The sequence below is a fragment of the Lagopus leucura genome, unplaced genomic scaffold, assembly GCF_019238085.1.
Source record: "Lagopus leucura isolate 7727_CA_CO unplaced genomic scaffold, USGS_WTPT01 Super-Scaffold_100028, whole genome shotgun sequence".
NCBI lineage: Eukaryota > Metazoa > Chordata > Aves > Galliformes > Phasianidae > Lagopus > Lagopus leucura.
Genome location: NW_024962279.1, coordinates 4,726,838 through 4,751,268, shown reverse-complemented (window position 1 = coordinate 4,751,268; position 24,431 = coordinate 4,726,838). Strand labels below are relative to the sequence as shown.

The following is a 24,431-nucleotide window of genomic DNA, read 5'->3' as shown; positions in this document are numbered from 1 at the left end:
TTCAGCTGCAGATCATCTATTATCTGTCATCCTGGTGCAAGCACAAAACTGGCACAGGATCAGGCTCCTGTGCTTTGGCAGCTGGGAAGGAGTGAGAGCCATGTCCTGATTTGCTCTTTGTTGGTGTTTGTGTCTGGCATTAATGATCTGGTTACCCTGATCCCAGATTTTTCTCCTGGGCTTTAACTCCTCTGGGTTCATTCCACTCAGGGAGGATCCTCTATTAATGTGTAACATCTTGGGATAGCACTCAGCTATAGTCTTCAAATTTGGGTCCCTGAAGTGTGATAGGTGACAAATGCCATAGGCTCTGTGTTAGCTGCTGAGGCTCACTTTTCGTCTACCATTTGTGCTGCTCAAGATCCTAGTGAGGAATTTTAACTGTATCTATTGTGATGCTTTTGTATTAGGGAAGGAAAAAAGCATATTTAACAGTGTAGTAAAGTGTTTAATGTGGATAAAGTGTATTATAGCGTTCATGCAGAATGCTTTTTTGGGTTAAATGATGGCATATTGGGGGGTTTAAAAATCTACCCCTAATTTCTGCTGGTGATGGTGTAAAGGTCTGATTGATAAACTGCAGCACTGAGCATGTTAATCTGTCACTGATAACCACCAGTGTGGGTATTATTTATTTTCTCCTTCCTCTGTAGGCTGCTTTTTTTGGAGACAGGAATCCAAGTCAAAGCATGCATGTGCATGTAGGAGGAGAGGGCGCGCAGCTCTGTTACTGCTGGGCTCCCTGGGACATTGGGCTCCTCTGTAGGTCAGCATGGATGGCTTGTAGGCAGAAGAATGCAGAGTGACTCCCTGCATGCCTGCCTTATATTGAGAGGATTGTTTCACACTCCTGTCAGCTGCCCGTGGAAGGGCTGTACATCTGCAAGTTCAGTGTGTGGGTTTTGTGCCCTGGTGTGGCTTCATCAAGCACACGGAGCCTTGTCTAAATAGAAAAGCTTTTGTACAGGGTCGCTCTGAGGAAGTGGTGGATACAAAGAGCAGTTCTCTGAGGACACCTTCGACTCGTGCAAGATCTTGACTTACTGTTCTGTGCTGCGTGTTAATGTTCCCAGCAACCCTTGGAGCTGTGGAGCTCTATTGGGGCTGAATTATTAGATCTGTGCAAACAATGCGTGTGACCCACAGCCCCTGAGGGATGAAAGGTGTCAGGCAATGTGCTGAGGGCTAGATGAGTTATTTTGGTTGGCTTGCTCCAGCTTTTGTGCTTGGATGCCTCTGCCATAACTCCAGGCTAGTTGGCTGCAGGCTATGAATCAGGTGTCCACTCCCCTTTAGGAGTGGGAATTGCACAGCTTTGCTGTTGGTGTTCTCTTGCTGCAGTGCTGCTCTTCTTCTCCTTGCTTCTACACTTGGAAGGCCAGGCAGTGCCTTCCACTGGTGAGAATCAAAGTAGTTGCCTGTACACAAATACGGCAGCATGGTGAGAAGTAGACTTGGCAGCGTGCTGCTGTGTTAGCTGGGCAGAGGACGTGCTCTGTGTTCTCCTTTACATGCAGGCCTTTGTGTCTGTGTGAACCTTCCTACCAGGAAACCCACTGACCTATTTTGTGGGCTTTCAGGTGGTTCTGTAGGTTAGTGGGTTTCAGTTCCACAATGTAGGTCACTTGCAAGGTGCGCTGGAGTTTCGTAACACAGCTCTGACCTGAAATCAGATTCACATGCACTATAGATGTGGCTGCGTCCTGCGGCTGTGCTTTCATCTCTTTGCACTGCCCTCCTCCCAAGGCAGAAGGAGAAATCTGGGCATTTCAGAGGGAGGTGATCTTGCAGAAAGGCTTAGGAGCTTTTACACAGCGTGCATATTTCAGACAGGTGAGGGCACACTGCTGTTATTTGCTGCCTCATCTTAACTGAAGACACTTTAAAAAAAAAAAAAGCAGACTACGAATATTGAAAATCGCATTCGTACTGTAAGCAGATGTCAGGATTACAGAAGTAAGGTGACAGTGCCCGTGTTCTGTGTGTGCAAGTTCCTCTTGGAGGTTCCATGTGCTAGATACTTTGATTTCCTTCCTGTCAGCCACGAATCCATTTAAACTCCTAGTTACATCTGGAAGTACGGCCTTGGTGTCTTTCTTCCCATAAGCCAGCTGCTAATTAGAAGCGTGTTCTTTGTAGCAGAGCACTAATTGGGATGCTAACAAATCACCGTCAGCTTAGCATTGGAAGTGGTGTGATGCTGAGTGGCTCAGCCATAAGGCATTGCTGCTCACAGCAGAGGGGTCTGTGTGGGACCCAGCTTATTTTGTAGCACTGGGCCCTGCTGGAAGAGCATGGGAAGGAGGGTATGGACTTGAAGCACAGATCTTGAAAGCAGGCAGGTGGCTGTGAGAAGAGCATTGCCTGTGTCTAGGGGCTGCCCTGGGGTTGTGGAGCAGCCCGTGCTGCAGGGCTGGCAGGAACACGTGTGGCTGTGTGCTGCAGAAGCCTTCTGATTTTTGAATTGATTTTAGCTTTCTGACGGCTGTACGTCCCGAAACCCACACTTTGCAGCAATTTGCTGAGAGCTGAGATGTGCCATATTTAAGCAAGCACAGCGTATGCTTTATGTCACTTGCTGTGCGGAGGTGCAAACTACCAAAAAAAACCTATCTGCAGCTTAATGTCTGAGTGTGTCCGGAAGCTGCAGAAACTCCAGCTTTAGGATCTTGTCTGGTTGGTTGTCTTTAAATCCAGTGGCAGTAAAACAAGCCAATTTTGGGTTCTGTTTAGGGATAAACAAGGAGTAAATGTTTGGACGTGTTTCCCGAAGCAGAGTGCTCTTTGGGATCTCTGAGTGATGATGGATTGCCTGTAACACACAGAGGTGCTAAGTGAGACAAAATATCTCACTGAGATAAAGCTGCCTACTTCAGATTTATATTGTTGAGTAGACAAACGTGAGACTGATTATAATCTTGAAATATTTTTCCTGAGCTAAATTATTTTTGTGCGGGTGGAACGACGTCTGGGTAATTCATGTGCAATTTAACACAGCCAAATCACAGAGGTGGATGGAGGATGCAGAAGTGCTGTGTGAGAAAGATGGCCAGAGCGCTGCAGGGTTTATGGGGAAGCTGTTAATTGAAGAGGATTTTTCTTTTTTTTTTAATGTTATTCTGGATGTGGTGGAGAAATACACAGAAGGATGTGTATCATCTCTCACTTCACCCAGCTGGTGGAGGCATCGTTCCTGGGGGTGTCCAGAGAATATGCACTGAGGGACATTGTTGTGAGCACAGTGATGGTGGGCATTGCCAACCTTAATGATTCTATAATTCTGTTTGCAGGTGCCAGTGGGGATGTGGCATTGGGGCAATCTGAGTCTATGTAAAAGTAGCTGGGAGTCACCTTTAAGTGACAAGCTCGCTGAATGTCCTCAAGCTCCATTCTTTAGTCCCCCTGGTTGTATTTGCTGTCTCCCTGAGCTCACCCAGGGATCTTAAGCCTGTGCTAGGTGCTCCATCCACACTTGCTAAGGAGCTGCTGGAATAGGGTTCTGCTGTTGTTGGAGAAGTGAAGAACTGAAAGAGTAAGGACATTGAGAAGTGTCTCATTGCCTCGTTGTAACAAGGAAATAAAGTGGGGCTAATTTACCTAGGTTACATCTTCTGTAGCAAGACTGCTCTTGTCAGTGAGAAAGGTATGTTATGATTCAATCAAATATTGTGTGTTCTGCTGCACGTGGAGTTACAGTGTGAAATTGTCAGCATCCCTGGCATGGACCAGCTGAGTGCCCATGGAACTGTGTGACACCAGGGAGAAATGGGCAGTGTGTTCAGGTGGCTGCAATGGGCATAGAGCTTTGGGGAACAGAGCTGCACTCCTAAAAGCTGCTCTCCCATTATTTATTAATTCTTATTATGGTATATGGCTCAAATTGTTGGCAGTTTTTCCAGTGGTTGTTTTTGGTCTTTAGAAATGCCAAAATGTCTCTGGGAAAAATCCTTGGGTGGGATTCTCCCATTCTCAGCAGAGTTCATCCTAAAGCACCATGAGGAATGAATTCTGCTGTGGGAAGGATACGCCCTTATGTATTTCTTCCTCTGTATGTAGCTTATGTGTTCCTGTGGCATGCCAGGCTGCAAGGAGTCCCTGCATGTATCTGCACTCTGCAGCAGGGAATGGGCTGGGCTTTCCTGGGGCTCTTATATACACACAGTGCCACCGTGTCTGGCAGTGGTATTGAGAAGCATTGCTCAGACAGACAGGGTATGTAGGGGTATGTATGTGGGGGGAAGTTAATTTTTGGAGAATTCAGGTGGTATGGCACAGCTGTGTTACTGAAGCCATAGGGTTGTTAGAGCTGCACATGGTTTCACATGTGGGACAGCAGTGAGGAACACTCTTCAGCATGGGTGTGGGAACGTAGTACTCTGGGAGCAATTAAGAATCATTAATTGGAAGCACTTGTTGCCGGATGTGACTCAAGTTGGTTGCAAGTTGCTTCACTCACAAAGTCAGGAGAATCCCTGCATTCAGATGGGTGTTCTGGTGTCCCTGAGGTTGGGGGCTCTGTGTGGGGATAGGTGGCAATGCCAGAGCACCAGCTGGGACATCTGCAGGTTCATTAGCTCATTTATTTATAATTACAGCTTGAAAGGCCTCTGTGAGATGGGACTGCATTTACATGCAGAAGTTCAGACCTAGGAGTGCCTCTTCGATTCCTCGGTTGTATCTCTGGGTTGAAACACACTGGGAATTTACACGGCTGTGCTGAGTCTGCTATTACTCATCCAGCATTCAAAGTGATAGTGAAACTGCATCACAAACAACAGCTTCCTGACCTGTGTGAAGAGGGTGACGTTTTTTTCCAGTTACGCATTAACCAGCAGATACAAAGTCAGCAGTGCAGAGTGGTAGAACATCCAAGTGTGTGCCAGGTGCCTTGGTGTCAAGCAATGCACAGAAAACAGTGCACAATAAGGGACCTGTTGTGTTTCTGTATCAGTTCTCTGTCTTTTCCTAAGGGGTAACTTGTAGCACTTGCTCATTTCTAGAAGCCTGCCACAGGCATGAGCAGCGTGGTTTCCTTGTTGTGTTTTGTTACATGAAGGAGCACAGCATAAGGAAATGCCTTTTTAGGCACGGATGTGGGGATGTGGAATGCTGCTGTAAGAAATTAGCTTAATAGCAGTTGGTGACTGTATTTCTGAATGTGAGAGCATTGAAATGTCATGGTGGTTCGGCAGGTAGGTGACACATGGAAACGGTGACCTTCTGTTGTTTGCATCGTGCTCCTCTGAATCATGTCCAGGGCTGCAGGGCAGCACTTTGCTGGCAATTGCAAGAGCAGGATCTCTGAGGCTGATTCCTGCGAAGATAGGGAGTGAGCTGGCAGTAAACCGAAGGTAACTTTTGTGGTCTTGCTTTGTTCCAGGAGCATTTTTTGATTATTTTTTTTTTCTTTTTAATCTATTTGAAAGGAATGAATTGTTGTGCGAAGCCCTAAATGAAGCTGCAGGGACAAATTCTGTTAAGCAGAGAACCTCTTTGGATTTCTCATTGCCTTGGTCATCCCTCTATCCTATGGAGTTTGAACAATGCTGAGACTGGTGAAACTTGGGATTTTATTGTTTAAGCATTTATATACGTGTCAGAGATGGTAATCAAACCAAGGCCAAACCACTTCTTGTTACTCCGTGGGAGGAAACAAAATGCTCAGTCCAATATATTCATGAAATATTGCAGGGCCATAATTCTTTATGAGTTTCATCTGTCCAAAGTGTATTCTTTCTGCTGCCAACTGAGAGAAGTTCTTGGTTTTGGTGCTAGTGTACAAATACAGTTGTCCTCTTCCTCCTGTTGCTCACGTGGACCGAAACGGTGACATTCCTTCCGCTGAGCTGTGTCTGTGCCTTTGCTCATTGAGCTGGCAGGTGAGTTTTAGCTTCAGCAGCTCCAAGTAAGTCTCCTCTTCAAATAATTTCTTGCTCAAGGCAGAAGTTGTTTCCTTACCTGTCCTGAGCTGCTGGGACTACGGTGCTTTTTGAAATCCCATTCATCTGTTCACAAAACTTTTACAAGTACCACTTGAATCATGTACAGCCTGAAGAATATCCTGGGGATAAAGAGGCTTAAATAATCTTTACTTGGGCTGCTCTGGTATGTAGCTTATATTGTGTTGAGTATTTGCAAAGCACTGAAGAAAATCAGTTCTTTACTGTAAGAATTCTCCCAGACTGAAACTGAGCATTTATCTTAGTGAAATGTAGTGTGCTAAATTAAGTGAGATGTGCAAACGTGTTTTGGCTTAAAATTTTTGTTGGTGAATACAAATGTTGTGCTGAACTCCAATGACAGCCTCCTGTAAGGGGATTTTTTCTGATGAATAGCTGTATGAGTTGATGGATAACTTTGTTTCACTAGATTTCTGAAAAAACATCCCATGTCTTCTGTGGTGGCTAGATGGGAGAGCAAAAACGGGAGCAAAGTATTGACATTGCATTTACTAAAAAGACATTGATATTCTCCTAAAAATTCAGTACTGATTTTCAGTTCACAGGCACACAGGTGAGTGTAAAGCTAAACTTCTCATTCTGCAGAATGTAAGTTCTTGCACTCAAAACATGCAGCAAAAGCAATCCCATGAAAATCAATTAGAATAATAGAGTACAGCCATTGCAAAATAGCATTACAATAGTTAAGTAATTATCCCACTGCATGACTTAGCAAGAGGGATAAATAATGCATGCAGAATTGTGGTGGAGCTTGCAAGGGAGGTTGGTGCTGAGAGTGAGGGGGGAAAGAGCACAGAGCTCCTGCCAGGGAAGGTCTGATGGGCTGAAGCCTTGTTGAGCCTTGAGAGGGGGCAAAACAGACCATTTTCTATTTCTTTCATGCTCATTTGGAGATAACTTTCAGGTGGAAATCTTTGGTGTCTTAGCGGATGAACTCATAGCGGCGTGTTTTTTCCTCCTTGGTGTGGCACATTGGAGATAAAACACACACGCTTAAGAAAGGTGTGCGAGGCTTTATGTGGGACTGCTCCAGGATGTGCTGAGGTTGGTCTGGTGGCTGCTCTGGCCCCAGAGGGAGGGATGGAGTGGTGCCCACTGGGTTTGGGTGTACGTGTGAATGGCGATGTGCTCCTTCATGGGTGGGAGGTGGTCCCACCTGTGTGATGCTCAGCTCTGCCAGCTTACCAGAGGTAGAGAGTGAGGCCACTGCACTGCTGTGTGAAGGGACAGGGACTCAGTGGCACACAGAGGCATTGCAGTGACTGGTCAGGAGGCTGAGCTGCTTGGACAGGGTATGGCTGCTGGCTGGTGCCATCCCAGGCCATGGGGCAGCTCCTCTTGGTGCCCTTTGCATTCCCCTCCCTGGTGCCCTTCTCATCACCACTGGTCCAAACCAAGGATCCTGCTTGGTTTGGATCTGTTGTTTGTCTTTATGTTGCAGAAGTTTTCCTTTATTGTGTAAGGATGGGTACTACGTGAAACAGCTCTTCAGGCTGAGGTTGAGTGTTTGTGTAACTGCTCTTTTGAAGAGAAATTTCAGGGAATTTGTGCAGTGCCGTTGTGTTATACACTGCTAGTTAAGCTCTGACAGCCTCTCACCACTTGTGTTTTGGGGAAACTGACATGGTCTTTGAGATTTCCCCAGTAGCTGCTGTTCTGTGACAAGCTCAAATGAGAATGTCCTGAGGACGCAGTGATCAGAATGCTGAGATGCTGCTGTAATGCTGAAGGAGTCCGATAAAAGGTTGGTGTAATTGTGCCATTTGCTTACTTTAGTTGTCTAAAGCCTCGTACTGTACTCCAAATATTAGTTAATTAGAAAAGAGAATAATTATCCTGGTGCGTAACTTGATACAGGTTTCTAAAATTGGCACCTTAACAAATGTATTGATTGACTGTTTAGAAAGTAATTCCCATGTCTTAAAAGAGCCACTTAGTATTGAGATGCGGCATTGCTGCCCTCCACTTCTGGGTCTGTGTGGGTTCCCTGTGTCAGTTTGTTCAATATTCACTGCCACTGACCTTGGATAATTAAGAAGTCTGCTGTTTGGAGGAGATAAATGCTGCTTGTGTTTGGCACATGACTGATTAGCTCAGCTGTGGAAGTGTAGTTTCTGTGCTGCTGGCAGGATGGATGCTGCCCTGCACAGCCCTGTGTCCCTCTGTGCTCCAGAGCTGAAGCTTTGTGTGAAGGTCTCCCAAGGCTCCAGCACCTGAACCGCTTTGCATGGGCTTCCTTTCTCACTCAGGGTAAAGTGCTACTGGCACTATTGTCCTGACAATAGTTCTAAGAGGCAGAGATGGCTAGTAAGTTGCTTTTCTGTTTTGTCTTTTTTTTTCTTTCTGGTCTCTTCTTACTGATATAATAAAACCATCTTAGCAGTAATAGTAAATCAAACTAAAGAATAGCTTTAAAAATACAGCTGCATCCATGCCAGACTATTTCAGCTGGTGTCAACTTCCTTTGTGTTCTTGAGAGACAGAACAGTGGTGGCAAGTAGTGTTCTGTTGGGCTGCTTTGTTTGCACCCAGCAGGGCACTGTCCCTGATGGGATCTCTGGACGTGGGCACCCAGGAGGATTGGGGATGACATGTGCTTCTTACAGACTCTGCTTGTGAAGCCAAATCTGTAGCCTTGAAAATCTGGAGGACTTTGTAATCTTCCCCCCCTGCAAGGACATTATTTATTTCAGAAATTGCATAATGTCTGTTATGCAAGCAGTCTCTTTTCAGCAACTGTGTAAAGTGTACTATAGAGGAAAAAAAAAAAAGTAGGTTTTTGTATGTTAAATTCAGGCTTCAAGTGGCACAAAATAGATCCCACAACTGAAGCGTTCTAATGAAGAGAGGCTTTAACAAAAGTTGCATTCTATTTATAACAGGAGCGAGGCAGAGCCGAGCAGCTCTCACAAACACTCACACCTGTTTCCACAAAGAAGTTCGATTCCCACCATGCATCCAGTTCTGAGAAATAGTGATTAAGAGCACGGACTGTGTTGCAGATGAAATCAGCACAGACCTATTAAGCTGATCTATGTTGGTGTTCTGTTTGGTTTTTTTTTCCTGGAATATCTTTAGTAAACAAAATCTTAGGTGAAATATACACATACCTCACTTTACAGCATCTCACTTGAGGATTTACTGCTTACCCTGAGTTCTGAGTCCTTTTTCCACTCATCTGTACGCATCCTGAAACAAGTCACTTTGTAGACAGGACACCGAATATGCATCTCTCCTTTCTTTTGCTACTGGTGCACTTGGAAAGTTTCCTGAACAATGTGAATTAAAAACAGCAGCAGTTGGTGAATGGCTGTTGCTGGGGCTGTAAAGGCACTGGAGCCGTTGTGCCCTGAAGTTGCCCGTGCACGACTTGGGTGCCTCACAGGGTGCTGGGCTCTGGCTGCAGAGCTCTGTGTGCGAGGAGTGGCCACTGATGAACATGAAGGTTGGTGCAGCCAGCCCTCTGGTAGGAGGAGGTGCTGGATAAGAGCTCTGCATGAAATGCTGCACAGCTACTTTCTTTGCAGACTTCATGTTCCGACTAGGTTCTCATGCAGTCTATCTGTTTAGCTCTGAGTGCTTTCTTTAATGGGATACGTCTGAGAAGAAGACTGACTCAAACGCAGGAGGCATAAGATGAGGCTGTTGTCACAGCCACTGCCTTTTTCCTGTGCATTGCTGTCTACTGACAGCTTTTCAAACTTGCCTCCAGGACAGAAGACCTGTTCTGCTCAATTCTGTCATTGGAGCCTGCTGTATTTAAACAACAGATGAGTATGTTTGTGAAACCACTCTGGTGGTTTTGTTTGTTTATATAGCAGTAAAAACAAGTAATTAGTGAAAGCATGGGTCCTGCATTTCCAGTGGGCTCTGTGCACAGGCATGCTCTGCTGCTGTCTGACAGGCCATGTTCATGAGACTTGGCTGTGTAATGCCCTTTTCAGACTTATTTTCAGGTATTTTATCTTGCTACAGGAGAGAGGGGCAAGGTGTGGGTGCCTGCCGTGCTTGTCTGCAGGGCTGTGGTGTGCTGGGGCACTGCTGCAGCAGGTGGGATGGAGAAGTGGTAAACTTGTGCAACAGCCTTTCCTTAAACATCTCATGCTGGCTTGCAGTGTATGAGAGCTGCAGGGTATGAAGGAGCGAACTTGCTGGTGTTTGTGTGCACTGTGGAGGGGTTTGGTGACTGTTGGTTCTGTGTGGGAGATGGAAAGCTGTTGGTATGGCTGCAGGTGTACAAATACTGCAGGGTGCAGCCATGGTGCAGAGCTGCTGTTGGTGATGATGAGGACAGGAGTGCCAGATGGGAGCGTTTGAGATCAGGACCGTAAAGCTGGATTTACACCTTCATGCGAGCATGGAGGTCCCAGAGGAAATAAAACAGATCTGTGCTGTGTCAGAAAGCTGCCTTGCAGTGGAAATCCCCACGGAAGAGCTCTACCAGCACTGCAAAATGAGCACGCTTGTTTACAAAGGGCGTTTGTGGCCAGGCTTCCTACTGCAAACACACATGCCTGGAGGTTCGGCCCCAGCCCTGCAGGACCTCCACGCTGTGCTGGGCAGGAGGAGCCAGCTGGCAGGGATGGGCTGAGGACTGAGCCTCAGCTGGGATGGACCATCTGAGACCAGGACGTGTTTGTCATATGCACAGCAACCTCGGGCATCCGGAGGCTTGGAGATGGCTCCGTATAAATGTATGTTTTAAGAAGCTTCTGAAATGACGTACTGCCTTATGGGGTCTTTCCCCAGGCTGGGAGGAGCAGCTCCCAGCAGCAGGAGCCAGCCAGCCACAGGACGCATGTAGCTGTTGGCTGGAGCTGCTCACCCCGCACTGAGCAGCACACAGCCAGCTCTCTTGGGCTGCTGCTGCAGAGGAAAGGAGCTACGTAAACAGGGAAGCTGCAAAGTAAACAGGCACCAACCCAAAGCCGGCCCCTGTGCATCCCAGGGCAGTGAGGCAGCAGGTTCCGAGTGAACGCTGCCTGCTGTTGAAATGAACACGTGCAGGAGAGCTCTCTGCTTTTGTGCTTGTGCCATAGTGATCATTTCCATTCATCTTTTTTGTGATCCTCACAAGGTTGTTTATTTTGAGGAAATTTGTCTGAAAAGCTCGTGGTTCTTTAAGTTGTTTTTGCAGCATTTACTCTAAGTGGCTGCTTCTGCCTTTTTGACTAGGTGTGCCTCCAGCATTCCTAGTACAGTAATGATTTTCAAACAGCAAACTTAAACCTATGCCGCTTTCTAAGTTTCCACTGAATCTTTGAAGACTTCTGGGCTCTGTATCCACATGTCAGGGTGCTGCTGTCCCAACACAAAAGCCTTCTGTTGATGGGATCCTGCAACTTGGTGCTGCTGGGAGTCACTCTGGCGATTAAGATAAGGGGGGAATATTTTGCTTTTCTTCTCTACGGTTTGTTGAACCATTGGGCCGACCTGGGAGGCTTTGGCTCTATTTTCTCCCTGGCTTTGGTGCGGTGTGGAGGGCTGCACTCTTAGGAGTTGGCTGCTCAAGGCAGTGCATGCTGTTTTGTGCATTGTATTTGAGTAAGAACATGGTTCTGTTTTTAGCTTGCTTTTACTTGGAATAAACAATTAGCCACACAAATCCAGGAAGAAATTAGAAGAGGAAGCAATGTGAGATGGCAGTATCTCACTGACTCATTTCTGCAAATCTGTAGCAACGAGTAATTTCTGTAATCTGGTAGATGTGCATCTCTGATGTGGTGTGATCTCGAGGATTGGAAGACCTCTGCGTATTTTCCTCTGCTGTAGTCATCCTGGGGTAAGTCACTGCCACAGCTTCCCCACTGCTAGATGGAGACGAACCAAATTGATAAATACAGGTGGTACCTGTATATACAGGTGCCTGGGTGATGTGCTGTGGGAATACACGTGAAGCACCAAACCTGCCCCCATCTGACTGCTCAGTGATGGTTGTCAGGACTTTCATTTAGTAGTTCTAGTATTGTGTTTGGTATTATAAAAACAAGGAGCAGTGTTTATCAGCAGTGAAATACTCTATAACACTGTGTAAAAATTCTTGTATTTAGCTGTGGAGTTAGGAACCTTTTATCATTTTCTGAGTACTCATAAAAATTTGTAATGTGACATCAGATATAAGCGTAGAAAATCTTGGTGTGTGGTACAGCATGCGGGGTATGAGAGGCTGAGAGGGATACACTGTGTGCTGTGATTGGGCTTTCTGGTGTGTGTTGCCGTATGGGGGAAGTGAAACTTCAGAGATACGTTGTGTGTTCTTCCATTTCCAAGAAAGCTCTCCCTGGCACATCTGTACTTCATTCGTCTACAAACCAGTTTTCCTTTCATTGCCCATCTTTGTTAGGAAGAACGTTAAACGTGCGCCTATCTGCTAATTGCACGTGGTCTGCTGCTTCCTTCTCAATAGAGTTAACCCCTGAATCTTCACTTGCAGGACCAGCCTGGAGCTCCAGCAGCATGCTGAGTGCTGTCACTGCTCTTGCTGTGTGTGCTCACCTCTCAGTGGGCAACCGCAGCATTTGTGCACGCATCTCCTCATCCTGCAGCTCTGTGCAGCTGCTGGCAGTGCCCTGGGCTCAGTGTGTCCACTCAGCTGCTGCCTTGCATCAGGCTGCCAGTCCTCAATGTGCTGTGGGTCGGGCACGCAGCCAAGGGCGGCTCTGTGCCGGCAGGGAAAAAGCATCAGGAATCCCAGTAATGCACGCAGCAGTCCCTGTGCTGCTCGGTCAGTGGAGAGGGAGCGAGTGAGCTGTGGAGAGATTGTGGGTATTAAGTGGGATGGGTAATGAAAGGCTGCTCGGGCACTGATGGGAGGCTCTTTAAATGGAAAATGACTTTAAGTGATGGTGCTGGGCTGGTCGTGGTGATTTGCAGCTGGCGTGGGTTCCTGGCTGAGCTGGTAGCTTTCAGCAGTGATAACCACTGCTATGTGATGGAACACCAGGATTGTTTTGGAGAATTCAAAGAAAGAACTTCTAACAGAGCTTGCTCTCTTTCCCCCCTTGGAGTCCAGAAGGAGGGCAGCTGATTTTATCTCTGTATGTTTGTGTGGGTCTGTTTTACACAAATAAACGTTAGGTGAGGAAGAGCTGAATTGAAGTCAGTTCCTCCAGGCTAGGAGTGATAATTCTGAAAAGCCAGAGTGGTGCTCCTGGGGCTGCAGTGCTGATTTGCCTGACTCAGGTGTGGGAGCAGTGGCAGAGCTGCAGCTAGGGGCTCCCTGGGCTTCCTCAGCAGAGTGCTGTGCTCAGGCACGGTGGGTTTCACTCGCCTGTCTATGCTCTGTTCTCATTGCGTATCTCATAACAAGAAATAAGGCTCTAAGGCACATGGTCTCCTTATAAAAAGGCATGCCTGCTTGCATCCTCGTCTCAGAGCATCTGGTATTCATGCAGTGTTAGGAGAGCACGCTGCTCCACTGGGCAGGGAGCTTTCCTCTTGGACCACAGGCAGCAACCGTTTCTGTGCAGAGTGTGCTGTGACAGAGCTCAGCTTCTCTCGTGAGATAAAGCCTTCCTGACGTAGCTGAATTAAAATCACCACCTTGCTCACTTGGCTCCTTCTCATGGCATCCCTGGAGATTTAGGGCCTACAGAGACTGTTCAGCATCTGCTGCAGAACAGGTAGCATCTCATCATGCTGCTGTGTGAATTGAGCCTAGCTGGTAAATGACAGAGAAGTCTTTTTTTTCCCCAAGCATACGGAGTGCTGCTGTGCCATGAGCACAGCACGATCTCACACCAATGAACTGGCACATCCCTGCACTGCAGGTAGCTCTGCAACACGGGGACTCCAGAGGAATGGCTCAGCTGTTGTAAGCACAGAGCTGTCAGCCTTTGTGCTGCCGGTGCACCTTGCTGCAGGATAGCAAGTTGGGGGACTGTTTGCTTTCCACAGGATTACACACAGCTCAATAACGAGTCCAAAAGGAAGGAGCATTCAAGGAATTGTTTTGTTGTAAATCTGAGTATTTTATTACACGCATTGTGGTTGCTGCCAGCTTTATGAACTGTTTTCCAATTTTTGCTAGTGAGAGCAGCTTATTTCTGACACGCGAGTGAAATCGCTTTGGTTTTATCATCCTTTGGGTGATAGCAGGTGAGTAAATTTTGTGCTGAGATCAGTGAATTTTCCCTGACAATTTTAGAAGTTGTAAATCAGGGATCGTTTGGTAGTTCTGCAGTGAGGTGTGTCTGGATGGAGGTGCCAGAAGCAACAGTGCTGCAGCTCTTGCAGTTTTGGTGACCAAAGAACATAGCCTAAGGAAAAAGAGTCAGTGATCTCAGGGCCATCATCTCAAGTTCAGACTTGGTGGTGTTTTTACGTTTATGGCTGCATCTGGTTTTGTATGAACTCAGCTGTGGGTTTTGTATATGACGGCGCAGTTGTCCTGCTGCTGTAGAACTTCTTCCCTGCAAAAACAGTTTTAAGTTGTTGCAAAAGGAGGGGTTTTGCTCTCAAAGTGCAGTTTTGCAGAGGAATTTGTGAGGATGGTTCATCACTCCTGAGTGCAGCAGGAGCTCTCTTTGCTGCTCTCTGTGTTCGGGGTTTCGAGCTCTGTCCCTTGGTGGCAAGCAGGTGCACTTCAGGGAGAGTTGTAAGGGTGCTTCTGCAGTGACAAATACTCCAGCCATTCCTCAGACATCCCTGCTCTCTGGCTTTCTCCTCAGTGTAATTTGTGTGCTGATACTCCTGCTGCTGAGCTCCTTCTCCAACTGGTGATCATCATGATTTGTAAATATGCCCAAATAGTAAGGAAAAAGCCAATGCTGAGGCCTCTGGTAAGACGTAAGAGTTGCACGTTCCTGCAGGCATCACTGAAAGAACCTGTGACACCACAGAGTGACGGATGGGCAGCGAGCGGGCAGCTTCCAGTAAATGCTTTCTCCAGTAGTGCTTGTGTTAAATTTAATAACCTTTTAATTCTTAATCTAAGGAAGGAAAAAAAAAAAAAAAAAAAAAGAAGAAGGAAAAGGAGGGGTTGCCTTTGCAGTCCTGGCTGTGCTGTTTCTGCCCTTTGCTGCAGAGCACACAGGAGGCAGCAGGTGGGGGTTGGCAGTCTCTGAGGGTGTGCTGGAAGCTCACCGTAGGTGGCCATGCATTTTTAAATGGACTTTATGTGATGAACACTGGTTTTGTGTGTGTGAAGTCATTTTCTTGCACTTTTTTCTTTCTAAAATGTTCAGACCTAACGCTGGAAGTCGTATATAATGCTTTGCTGTGTCCTCGTGTGTACAGCTTACAGCAAAGCCTGTCCTTCCCGTAGACACAACTGTGTCTTGCGCATGAAAACCCCAAACCTGCAACCCAAAATCAGATCTTCCTTGGGTTAATTTACTTATTTTTAAACATCTACTTCAAACAGTCAGTGCAGAAGGAAAACTCCCCTTTTTCAACAGAGTACTGCTCAGTCATATGTTTCTTGCTGTTTGACCTTTTGTTTTTGGTACTGCTGCTGTCCTGTGGTCTTGCATTACACAGGGAACCTGAGGTATCTGTGCACAGCTCCTGTAGTGCTGTGTAGTTGTACACTAAGAGATGAACGGACAAACTACCCTTTTCTTGCTGCTGAAAAAGGCTGTATGGTCACCACAACTGAGCTGGAAAACACATGCATGGAGTGCTCATCCCGTTGTTTTTATGGCTTAATTCTCTAAAGTTTAGGTTCTTCCAGGTGTAACGTTCCTTAAAGGAGGCAATTTTATTCTCTTCTGTTGGATGTGTCCATGGGTTGGTTCCTAACCTCTCTTGCAGAATTTCTCTGAAGTGGGATTTCTGTACCATTGTTCTGGCACTAGTGGTTTCATAAACACATCAATACTTTTAGTCTCGTTTTTCCTTTGAGCAGAGAGACACTCATGTTGCTGGGATTATTAAAATAATCATGTACTTCAACTTTACACTGTGCTGCATATGAAACAGATTTCCTCAAAAGAAGCAGAGAGCCTCTCAGAGGTCTGCTGTATCACCACTTGCATCAAAGCTCGAACAGCATGAAATTACCCAAATCCTCAGTACTTCATGTTACATGAGGCTTTTGACTCTGAAATCCCACTTGATGCTACTTTCATTCTTCTGATAACAGAGTTGTAGGAAAGTAAGAGCAATTATAATTAGATCCACATTGCTGGGATTGCCAGAGTCCCCGTGTGTGCTGCTGTGGCTGCAAAGCGGGCTGCGGTTTCCACGCTGTGTCTTCAGGAGATGGGTGGTTTGTGATGTGTCGAGGAAGCAGGATCAGAGAAATCCCAAACAGATACAGAAATTAGGGTCACGTGAAAAATACAGTGAGACTTATCCTCCTTTATCCCCCTGCAAATCCAGCTCCGAGTAAATAGCACATGTTGAACGCGTGGTGTGATCTGCGTGCAGTGCTTGTGCTCTATTTTCAGCCCTGAAACGAGTTTCCAAAGGCAAGCCTGAAGATATGGAAGGAAATGCACTGGGAGATGCTTGGCAGAACCTTAGGAGTACGGTGCTTCCTTGTTCTGGGTGCACAGCAACGTGTGGGAGCCCTTGGTGGAAGGAGTTGTGCTTTGGGCGCTTCTTGTTGGTCTCACACAGTGTCATTTAATGGGACAGTCCAGGGTACAGCCCAGCTCTGTTAGGGAAGGGGTAGGGTGGTCCTCTCTGCAGTCAGGAGTGTGACTCAGTGCTCCTTGTGGGCCCTTTACAACTTGAGATGTTCTGTGGTAGCTGGGAGTATTTGTGCACAGCACGAGGTGAAGACTTGGGTGCCTGAATCATACTCTGAATAGCCAAATATGTTCAGCTTTCTCATGAATCACAATTTCTTTGCTGAAAATACTTTCTCCTGTGGTCTGCTGCAGTTGAACACTGTAATTAATGTGAAGCAATTGATTGAATGCACCTTTGAAAGCATAGTTTAATTGTGCTTACTTTTAGGGTGGAAGAAGCCAATTCTTGTCACTGGATTCTGAAAACACGGGCAGTGTTCACTTATGTCATATCGAGATTGCATCTTCACAGTTGGGTTTTTACCCAGACTGTCACTTAATTAGAGGGAAATTGCCCAAGCAAGGCCTAACTTAATGCCAGGTAAAGGGAAACCATCTTGTCCTGGACACATACACTAACAAATTGTTCTTATGCTCAGCTGTTGGCATCACTACAGTAATTCTGCCCTTTTTGTTGCTAGCATGGAACTTGGATGCGTTTGAGACCACTATGCAGTGTTGCATCTCTTCAAGACATTTATTGTGGAGACTGGGATTTGTTAGCTGTGTTGTGTGCATGATGACATTGGACTAAATGATGAGATAGATATTGGTGTTCTGTTTAGAAGAGGGTGAGATGAGGATTAATTTTTGTCGCCTGAATATATTCATGGTTTGTATGATTTGTTTTCACGTTACAGACAGCAAGCTGGTGAGCAGATTTGGGATTAAAATGGTTAATGCTCATTTCTGAGGCTCTCTGTCATACAGAAAATTTGGAAGGGGCTTTAAGTTTCTGTTCAGGTTATTCTGCTCGAATGATAACTTATATTGAGATAATAATGGTGTATTAGAGTTGAAGCATTCTCTTTGGAGAGTGCCAAAAAAAAAGAAGTACCAGATGGGAACAGAATAAGGGACACTCAGCCACATTGTAATGTTCAAAAAGAAAGGAAAAAGAAATTTGGAGGAAAACAACAACAAAAAAAAAGGCAGCAAAGAGGGTTCCTTCTGTTTTTATGAGTTCATGTTCTGGAAGGGATGCGAAGTTGTAGCCCTCGTGGGAATAGGACTTAGTTCTTCCCACTAGCTTTATGTCATTGCTTGCACTCAGGAAGGCAAGGTGAGTGGTGCCCAGTGTGGGCTGTCACCCAACAGTGCTGCTGCTGCTCCTGGAAGGCTGAGCAGCCGGCGTGCTGCAGGACAGGGCTGTGCTTGGAGCGAGGCTGGGGTACTGCATACACATCTTTTGGTTGTGGTTACTATGGTTATGGCTTGCTGTGCTGGAAACATGCTGTTGTGCTTGCTTTGTTTGGCTTCTTGTGAAGGCCTCTAACCAGCAGGTCCTGGCTGGGGCAGCACTGTGGGTCTGACTGCAAGGCGTTGGTTACTGCTATTGCTATTACTGCTATTATGCCAGTTGTTGAACTGGTGTTCTGACTTGTGTTCTATTATCAACTAAGGCCAGGCGTTAAAAGGAAGTAATTTCCCCTTTAAAATTCAAATCTTTATTCAAGCAACATGAACTGTGTATACCTCAGTAGCTGTTAAGGTTGAGAATAACATCACAAACAGCAACAGAATTAAAAACAGGGAGACATGGAAAGTGGTGCTCTTAGGTTCCTGAGCTGGGACTGACCACACACAGCCCGAAGTTCTGATTTACCTGTGTGGGTAAACAGCATATTGCTGAGAGTGTGGCACGGGAGGCAGCTCCGCACTGTGGGGTTAGTCATGCAGGGAGATGGTGTTTGTCTTTCTTTTCAAGGTTCCTTGATGCTTGAGATTTTTGACATTACTTTTTAAGATATAGGAAGTGAAAATCAGGAAACAATGCACGAACATCCTTCATTATTATTATTATTATTATTATTTAATTGAATTAGCTGCTGGCAAGGAAAAATGTCATAATTTTCTGTTCCTGGAAGAGTGATGGGTCAGCAGGTTGCTTCAGACGAGCTGCTGCTGCCAGCTGCATGTGGCTGCATCTGAGTAACTTCTCTGTATAACAGAAGGCTTTGTTGCATGCTTATTCACAGTCAGCAGACACAAGTTGCTGTATACCAGGATTCTAGGTGCCAGGGTGCTGAACACCTCTGCTGTCTGTAAACTGTTGCATAAAACAGGGAACTGTGTGGTCTGATCTGCAGAGCTTTCCGGCACGATAATTACTGGTACACCATACTTACTGAAGGCTGAAATCCAGATTCTTTGTTCTCTAGAAAACGTATGCATTTTGTGCTACAATCTGCACAATAGTTTCTGTACTGCATGAAAAATGCAAATGGTGGTGGTGGTGACATAGATTTCCCTGATTCCAGCCTGTAGACTTGGCAAAAACTTGTTGTGAAATCAAGTGTTAGGGTAGATGTGGCTCAGCATACATTTGCAGGAAGAGTAGCCACACCAGAGATGGCTCTGGAGGTTGGTGATGCCTGTTGCTGGAGCAGGCTGACCAGGCTTCCCTGTTTGCAGGACAGCAACCACGAGTACCCCCTGGGTCCTTGAAGTGCCTTGGGTTTGTGCCCTGTAATGCTGAGCAGGACCAAAGACCAGGAACCAGGTAATCAGCAGGGCAGCATTAATGATGTAGGTGATGATCAGACTAATAGGGTTTGTGTCAGGGTTCTAGCAGCAGCCAGTGGTGTAACTGCAGTGCAGAGCAACCTGGAAGCTGTGTGAGGGTCGTGGCTCCCCATAGTTCCCACTGTCCCCAAGTTGGTGCAGGTGTCAGCTGTGTGCTGCCTTGAGAGTCTTCCCTTAACCTGCATGAAGCTTGAGCTGTGCTTGTAAGCAGTGTAACAACATGGACGAACAACAACAACTGTTGCAATTAGAGTTCAGCTCCTAATAGACTTGACAGCTCTGTTTCCTTCCTCTCCAAAGCCACAGGGAGGGTGTAGGTCTTTGTGGTGTAATGGTACTGCTCTGTACTGGACCAGAGGGTGAGCTGGCAAGTTGCTGAGCTAAAAGTTTGGTTGAGGAATGCGGAAGAAACCAAGGTATGAATTACTTGGGACTGTGGGAGCATCAGGTTCTTGCATGCCTTGGTGGTTTTTGTTTAGTTTTTTGTATAAATCATATTTTGAAATTGTCTTTGCAAGACATTTTGCTTACCTGTGTTGTGTTCCCTCTCTCTTCCTGGCTTCAGCCTGTGAATTGTGTTGCTGTGCATTGCTTGACCTGTGCACTGCTTGGTGTCCTTGCTCAGATTCAAGCTCTTGCGGCAGTCATGGCATAAGCTGGTGCCTTGCCTTGGGTTGCCACATGTTGTGATGGTGAGCAGCCATTCCTCCTGCCCTGTGCTGAGGACCTCACTGTGATTTGGAGGAGGTGACTCTTTTGCTTCTCTTTCAACCCATGTCTATATCCCAGAGCTCCACTCAGGGCTTTCAGACAATGGTGTGAGGACAACGTGCCGGGGGCTGGCACAGCCTTTCTCCCCATAGGGTACTGAATGCCTGTTTGTTTTCTGTGAATTTCAATCCTGGTGCTTGGGACAAAGCCATCTCAGTTACCTTCTCTTGTTCTTTGTTACATGTACTGCTTGCTGCATCAGTGCACCAGAAACTCATTTGAAAAAATACAGCTGGAGCCTGGTATTTATCAGGGAACTGACTTTTGTCTTTACCTCTGTTCCTTCTGTTGAAGAGTAGCCCATGCAGTGTGGTTGGCAACTTCTTGGAAGCTGCTTTTCACTGTTGTCTAAATTTGGGCTGTGTTTTCATGAAATGGGTGGGAGAAAGGGAGCATTATACTTAAGAGTATTAGATGAGGCTGAAAATGGTGGAACAGCAGTTGGGAGCATTTCTTAATTTGAACACTTGTGTCTTGTTTGGTAGCAACAGTAGTACTCAACATGAAATGAGGGCATCCATGTGGTATTTCTTAAGTGAGGTATTCTTCCCCAGTTGCCGAAATAAATCTTTGCAGTGCTTTCTGTAAAGTAATTTTTGCTTTATAAAGTCTGACTACAGATCTCTCTATTACCATTGTAGAAAACCTAGGATAAACTCTCAGTTGGTGGCACAGCAAGTTGCCCAGCAGTATGCAACCCCACCACCACCCAAGAAGGAGAAGAAAGAGAAAGTGGAAAAACAAGATAAAGAAAAACCTGACAAAGAGAAGGAAATCAGTCCCAGCGTCACAAAGAAGAACACTAATAAGAAGACTAAGTAAGTTTCAAGGATGCAGTGTTAAATGTGGTGTGACTTCAGCAGTGCTGTGCATCGATTGATTGATTTGAATGTTAATCTAACACAATCTCCCCTCTTCCTTCCCATTCTTACAGACCAAAGTCAGATATTGTGAAAGATCCTCCTAGTGAAGCAAACAGCATACAGTCTGGGAATACTACAACGAAGACAAGCGACTCAAATCACACTTCAAGGTAACTTTATGGACAACATTAAGCTCTAAATATTGGAGAATTGTATTACATAGCAGACACTGCTCTTTTGGTGGGCTGACAGTACTGCCTAAAGGACAGGCTCTGGTACAGTCAGTATGACAAGACCTTCCTTGGCTGTGCATGTGTAAGCTCTCAAACGCTCTTCTGGTGAGGACAGATTCAAGCATTGGAAATGCTTGTTCTGTTAGCCACTCAGTTCTCATTTTGTTGCTTAAATCATATGACACTCGGGCAGTAATGTGTCTTGGCCAGACTGAATTCATCGGCCATCATACTGATCTTGGTCAAATTCTTGCCACCATTTGATACCAGTAATGAAGGCTTACTTTTCTTTATTTCCTTACCTGTAATTAAGTCACGGTAATTGTCGGGTAATTCCCTGAGTGTGCTGGAGTTGAGGCTGTGTGAGCAGATTTGTTGGAATCTTGCTATCAGCAAAAAGCATGAGTGGTTGGTTTTGTTTACCTATCTGAAATGAGCAGCTGTTTTTGGAGAGAGGTTTGATCCTGGTCTTGCCTACACTGATACTCCGTGCTTGTTTTCCTTAAGTAGTGTCTTGTGCTCTACTTCATAAATCAAAAATTGGGAATCATAGGCTTTATGTTCTTGAAGAGCCGCTGCGGTGAAGCTTCGTGAACCGAGGCAACGTTAATTAGCTGCAAACAGTCATGACGTACATGGGAAGTATGATTTCCACTGTTGTATTGGCATTAAGATTGGCAAGACGTGGCTGCAGAAAGCTGTCTTGGAAGACTGTAAATAATAGAATGAGAATGTTTAACAGTGGCTGTCCTCTATAGAGTAATTCATTTGAATGTAGGAAAGGTGTTGTGAGATTTGTTGCGCTAGAATGAGAAGACAGAGCTGTTTGTGGTGACTCCTGCCAACTGTCTTCCTCAGTGCCCAAAGATTTAAGGCTGTATTCTTGGGCTGGTTGTAGAAGTACAGCTTTATTGCAGTGATTTTTCTTTTTTTCTTGTTCTGTTCGAAACAGTGCTTCCTTCAAAGCTTAGGATGCTCGAGTCTCAATGCACTTGACTAATGAGATAATGTTATGTTGATAGATTGCATCAAATAATTGTTTTCACTCCTTAAAGGAGTCATTCTGTCGACTGCAGAGTTATCTAATTCATGTTTTGCGACAAGACTTTGTCATTTCTAATTAATCCTTAGTAGTATCAGGTCTACCTGGACTATTTTTAAGGGGATACATAATCTCCTTTGAATATTAAACTCTCTTTCAAAGTGCTTAAGTGGAACCCAGCTTACAGCTCAGTGCCCTGAAGAGCAATTGTCAGTCATCTTTTCAAGGCCCTGATTTCTACGGAGTTCCAGGTTACCTGTTTTATTGGTTTTCATGCCCAAGTTCCTTAGCGTTTTTGGTAACTCTCTGAAGGAGTCCTGTTTGAACTCCTGGTTCCATGCTTATATCTGACAGAACCTTTGTTTAATTCTGCATTGTTGTGTGCTCTTCGTTTTGAATTGCATTTCTTACTTGGCCATAAACTTTTTCAGCTATAAAAGAGGATGTGGAGCATCAGTGTGTTTGGTCAGTGGTGGCTTTGGAGAAGCTGTAGCAGGAGCATTTGGTGCTGTCAGGAGGTGGAGGCGGCAAGGTCTGTTTATCTGGGCCAGCATTTCTTGGGCTGAGTAAGAGAGAAAACAACTGCCCCAGCCCAATTACAGGAAGAGCTGGGTTTCCTAGAGGAACTCAGGGTTTGAGGAGGAAAATACGTACGTGTACTACGCTTCCGGGAACGTTTACCACTGCATTCAGTGCTGATGCTTTGGGGCAGCGCTCATCTGAGATGTTATCAAAAGCTGACGGAAACCCCAGAAGTTGCTGAGCTGGCTGCCCTTCCTTGTCACCCACAAATGAGGTGACATCATCTCATCTGGTCTGTGGTTACGTTACACTTGCTCACTCTAGCAAGTGTGTATGTGCAACGCGTGCATGTGGGCGTGCGTCTCATTGCTGCCGGGTGGAGAAGACTGGGAAGTTTTACCCGTGGGTATTTCTGTGTGCTTAGCATTCTGGTTGTGTTCTAAAGCTATTAGAATTGTTGCTCCTGCTGTACTTGTTAGAAATATACAACTTGTTGTATGAAACACCTTCTCGGTTTGATATGAAAATACTGCTTGTGCTGTAGCAGCTTCATTTTTGTTAAGGAAGTCTGCAGCAGTACAGTTGTCTGTCCCTGAAGCTGTACATTCATCCTTAATGCTTCTTTCTATTCTGTCTAGTTCTGGAATACCACGTGGATTAACTTTTTAAGGACTTCCTTGTTAACTTAGCACTGCGAGCCAACGAGTATACATGGCAAATACAAAATCAGCTTAATTTTCTTTTTTGTTTAGGCTGCATTAGCCTAATATGCTGCAGACAAAGAGAAAATTGGTTTAAAAGCTGCAGCTATCCTTCCCTCCATCTCTTGGAATAAGGCAGTTCTCAGCAAGCTACTTTTCACTGAAGTATAAAGACTCTCCTTTTTAATTTCCCTACTGAGAATATTCCACTGCTTAAGTCTGACCTTTAATTAGGAGGAAAAGCAGTAAATTGCAGCAGTTGCTGAAGCTGACTTGGAATTGGTTGGCAGCTGGAGGAGTGTCCAAGGTTTCTTATATCAGAGCTTTGGACCAGCCCCTGAAGCACACGTGGATGTCAGCTTCCTAGTGTCTAGACCCTTATTAGCTGCATTACTAATTGAAAGATAGCACAGCATGCAAATTACTGAGATAATCCTAAGCTATAAATATCAGTTTCTTTTCTATTGTTTTTTTTTTTCCCTCTAACCCAAAGAGCTAGCTGCAAGAAATGTTATTGTGTGTTCTGGATGTTATTTCCAATCTCTTTGTTTCCAGAGGGAATGTTCTGAGCGATTTCACACACAGGCTGATTGGGCATCTGATTTGTAGAAGCTTGAAGCCGTTGGAAGAGGAGCCAAGTTGTCCCAGTGCCCGTGTTGTTTGCAGCTGCAAAGCTCCAATATGGGAATGAAAGAGCAGTGTTCAACTGCTTTAATGTGGCTTTGTACTGTGGAGTCACAGCCTTGTCTCATAACATCAGGGAGCATGGGGAGATGGAGAATTTAGATAACAGAACCCTTTCATCCCTCCCTTTAGGGAGGAGATCCCTGGGTCTCCCTGGCTTCTGTCTGCCTGGCTCTGGTTTAGTGTCCTGCTTTCTGGCAGAGATGGTTGAAGATAACTGTCAGCAGCATGGCACCGTTTGCTCTACATGACAGGTCTTCCCCCTGGGATGGAACACCCTGCTGCAGGGAGCAGGAGGTCAGACCTGTGTCCTCTGCTGCGCAGCTTTTGCTGCTGCCTGGGTTCTCTTCCCAATTATTACAGTCTGTGCAGGCAAGTGGAAGGAAGGCCACC

General features: G+C 45.7%; 1 protein-coding gene across 1 annotated transcript in view; it reads left to right on the top strand.

The window, feature by feature from the left end:
• Positions 1 to 24,431, top strand: part of LOC122185323 (RING1 and YY1 binding protein) — a 34,298-nt gene that overhangs the window by 5,865 nt on the left and 4,002 nt on the right. Inside the window, exons 3-4 of the mRNA XM_042880995.1 lie at positions 20,635 to 20,811; positions 20,928 to 21,026. Of these exons, the coding sequence (XP_042736929.1) occupies positions 20,635 to 20,811; positions 20,928 to 21,026 (276 nt within the window). The remainder of the gene's footprint in view (positions 1 to 20,634; positions 20,812 to 20,927; positions 21,027 to 24,431) is intronic.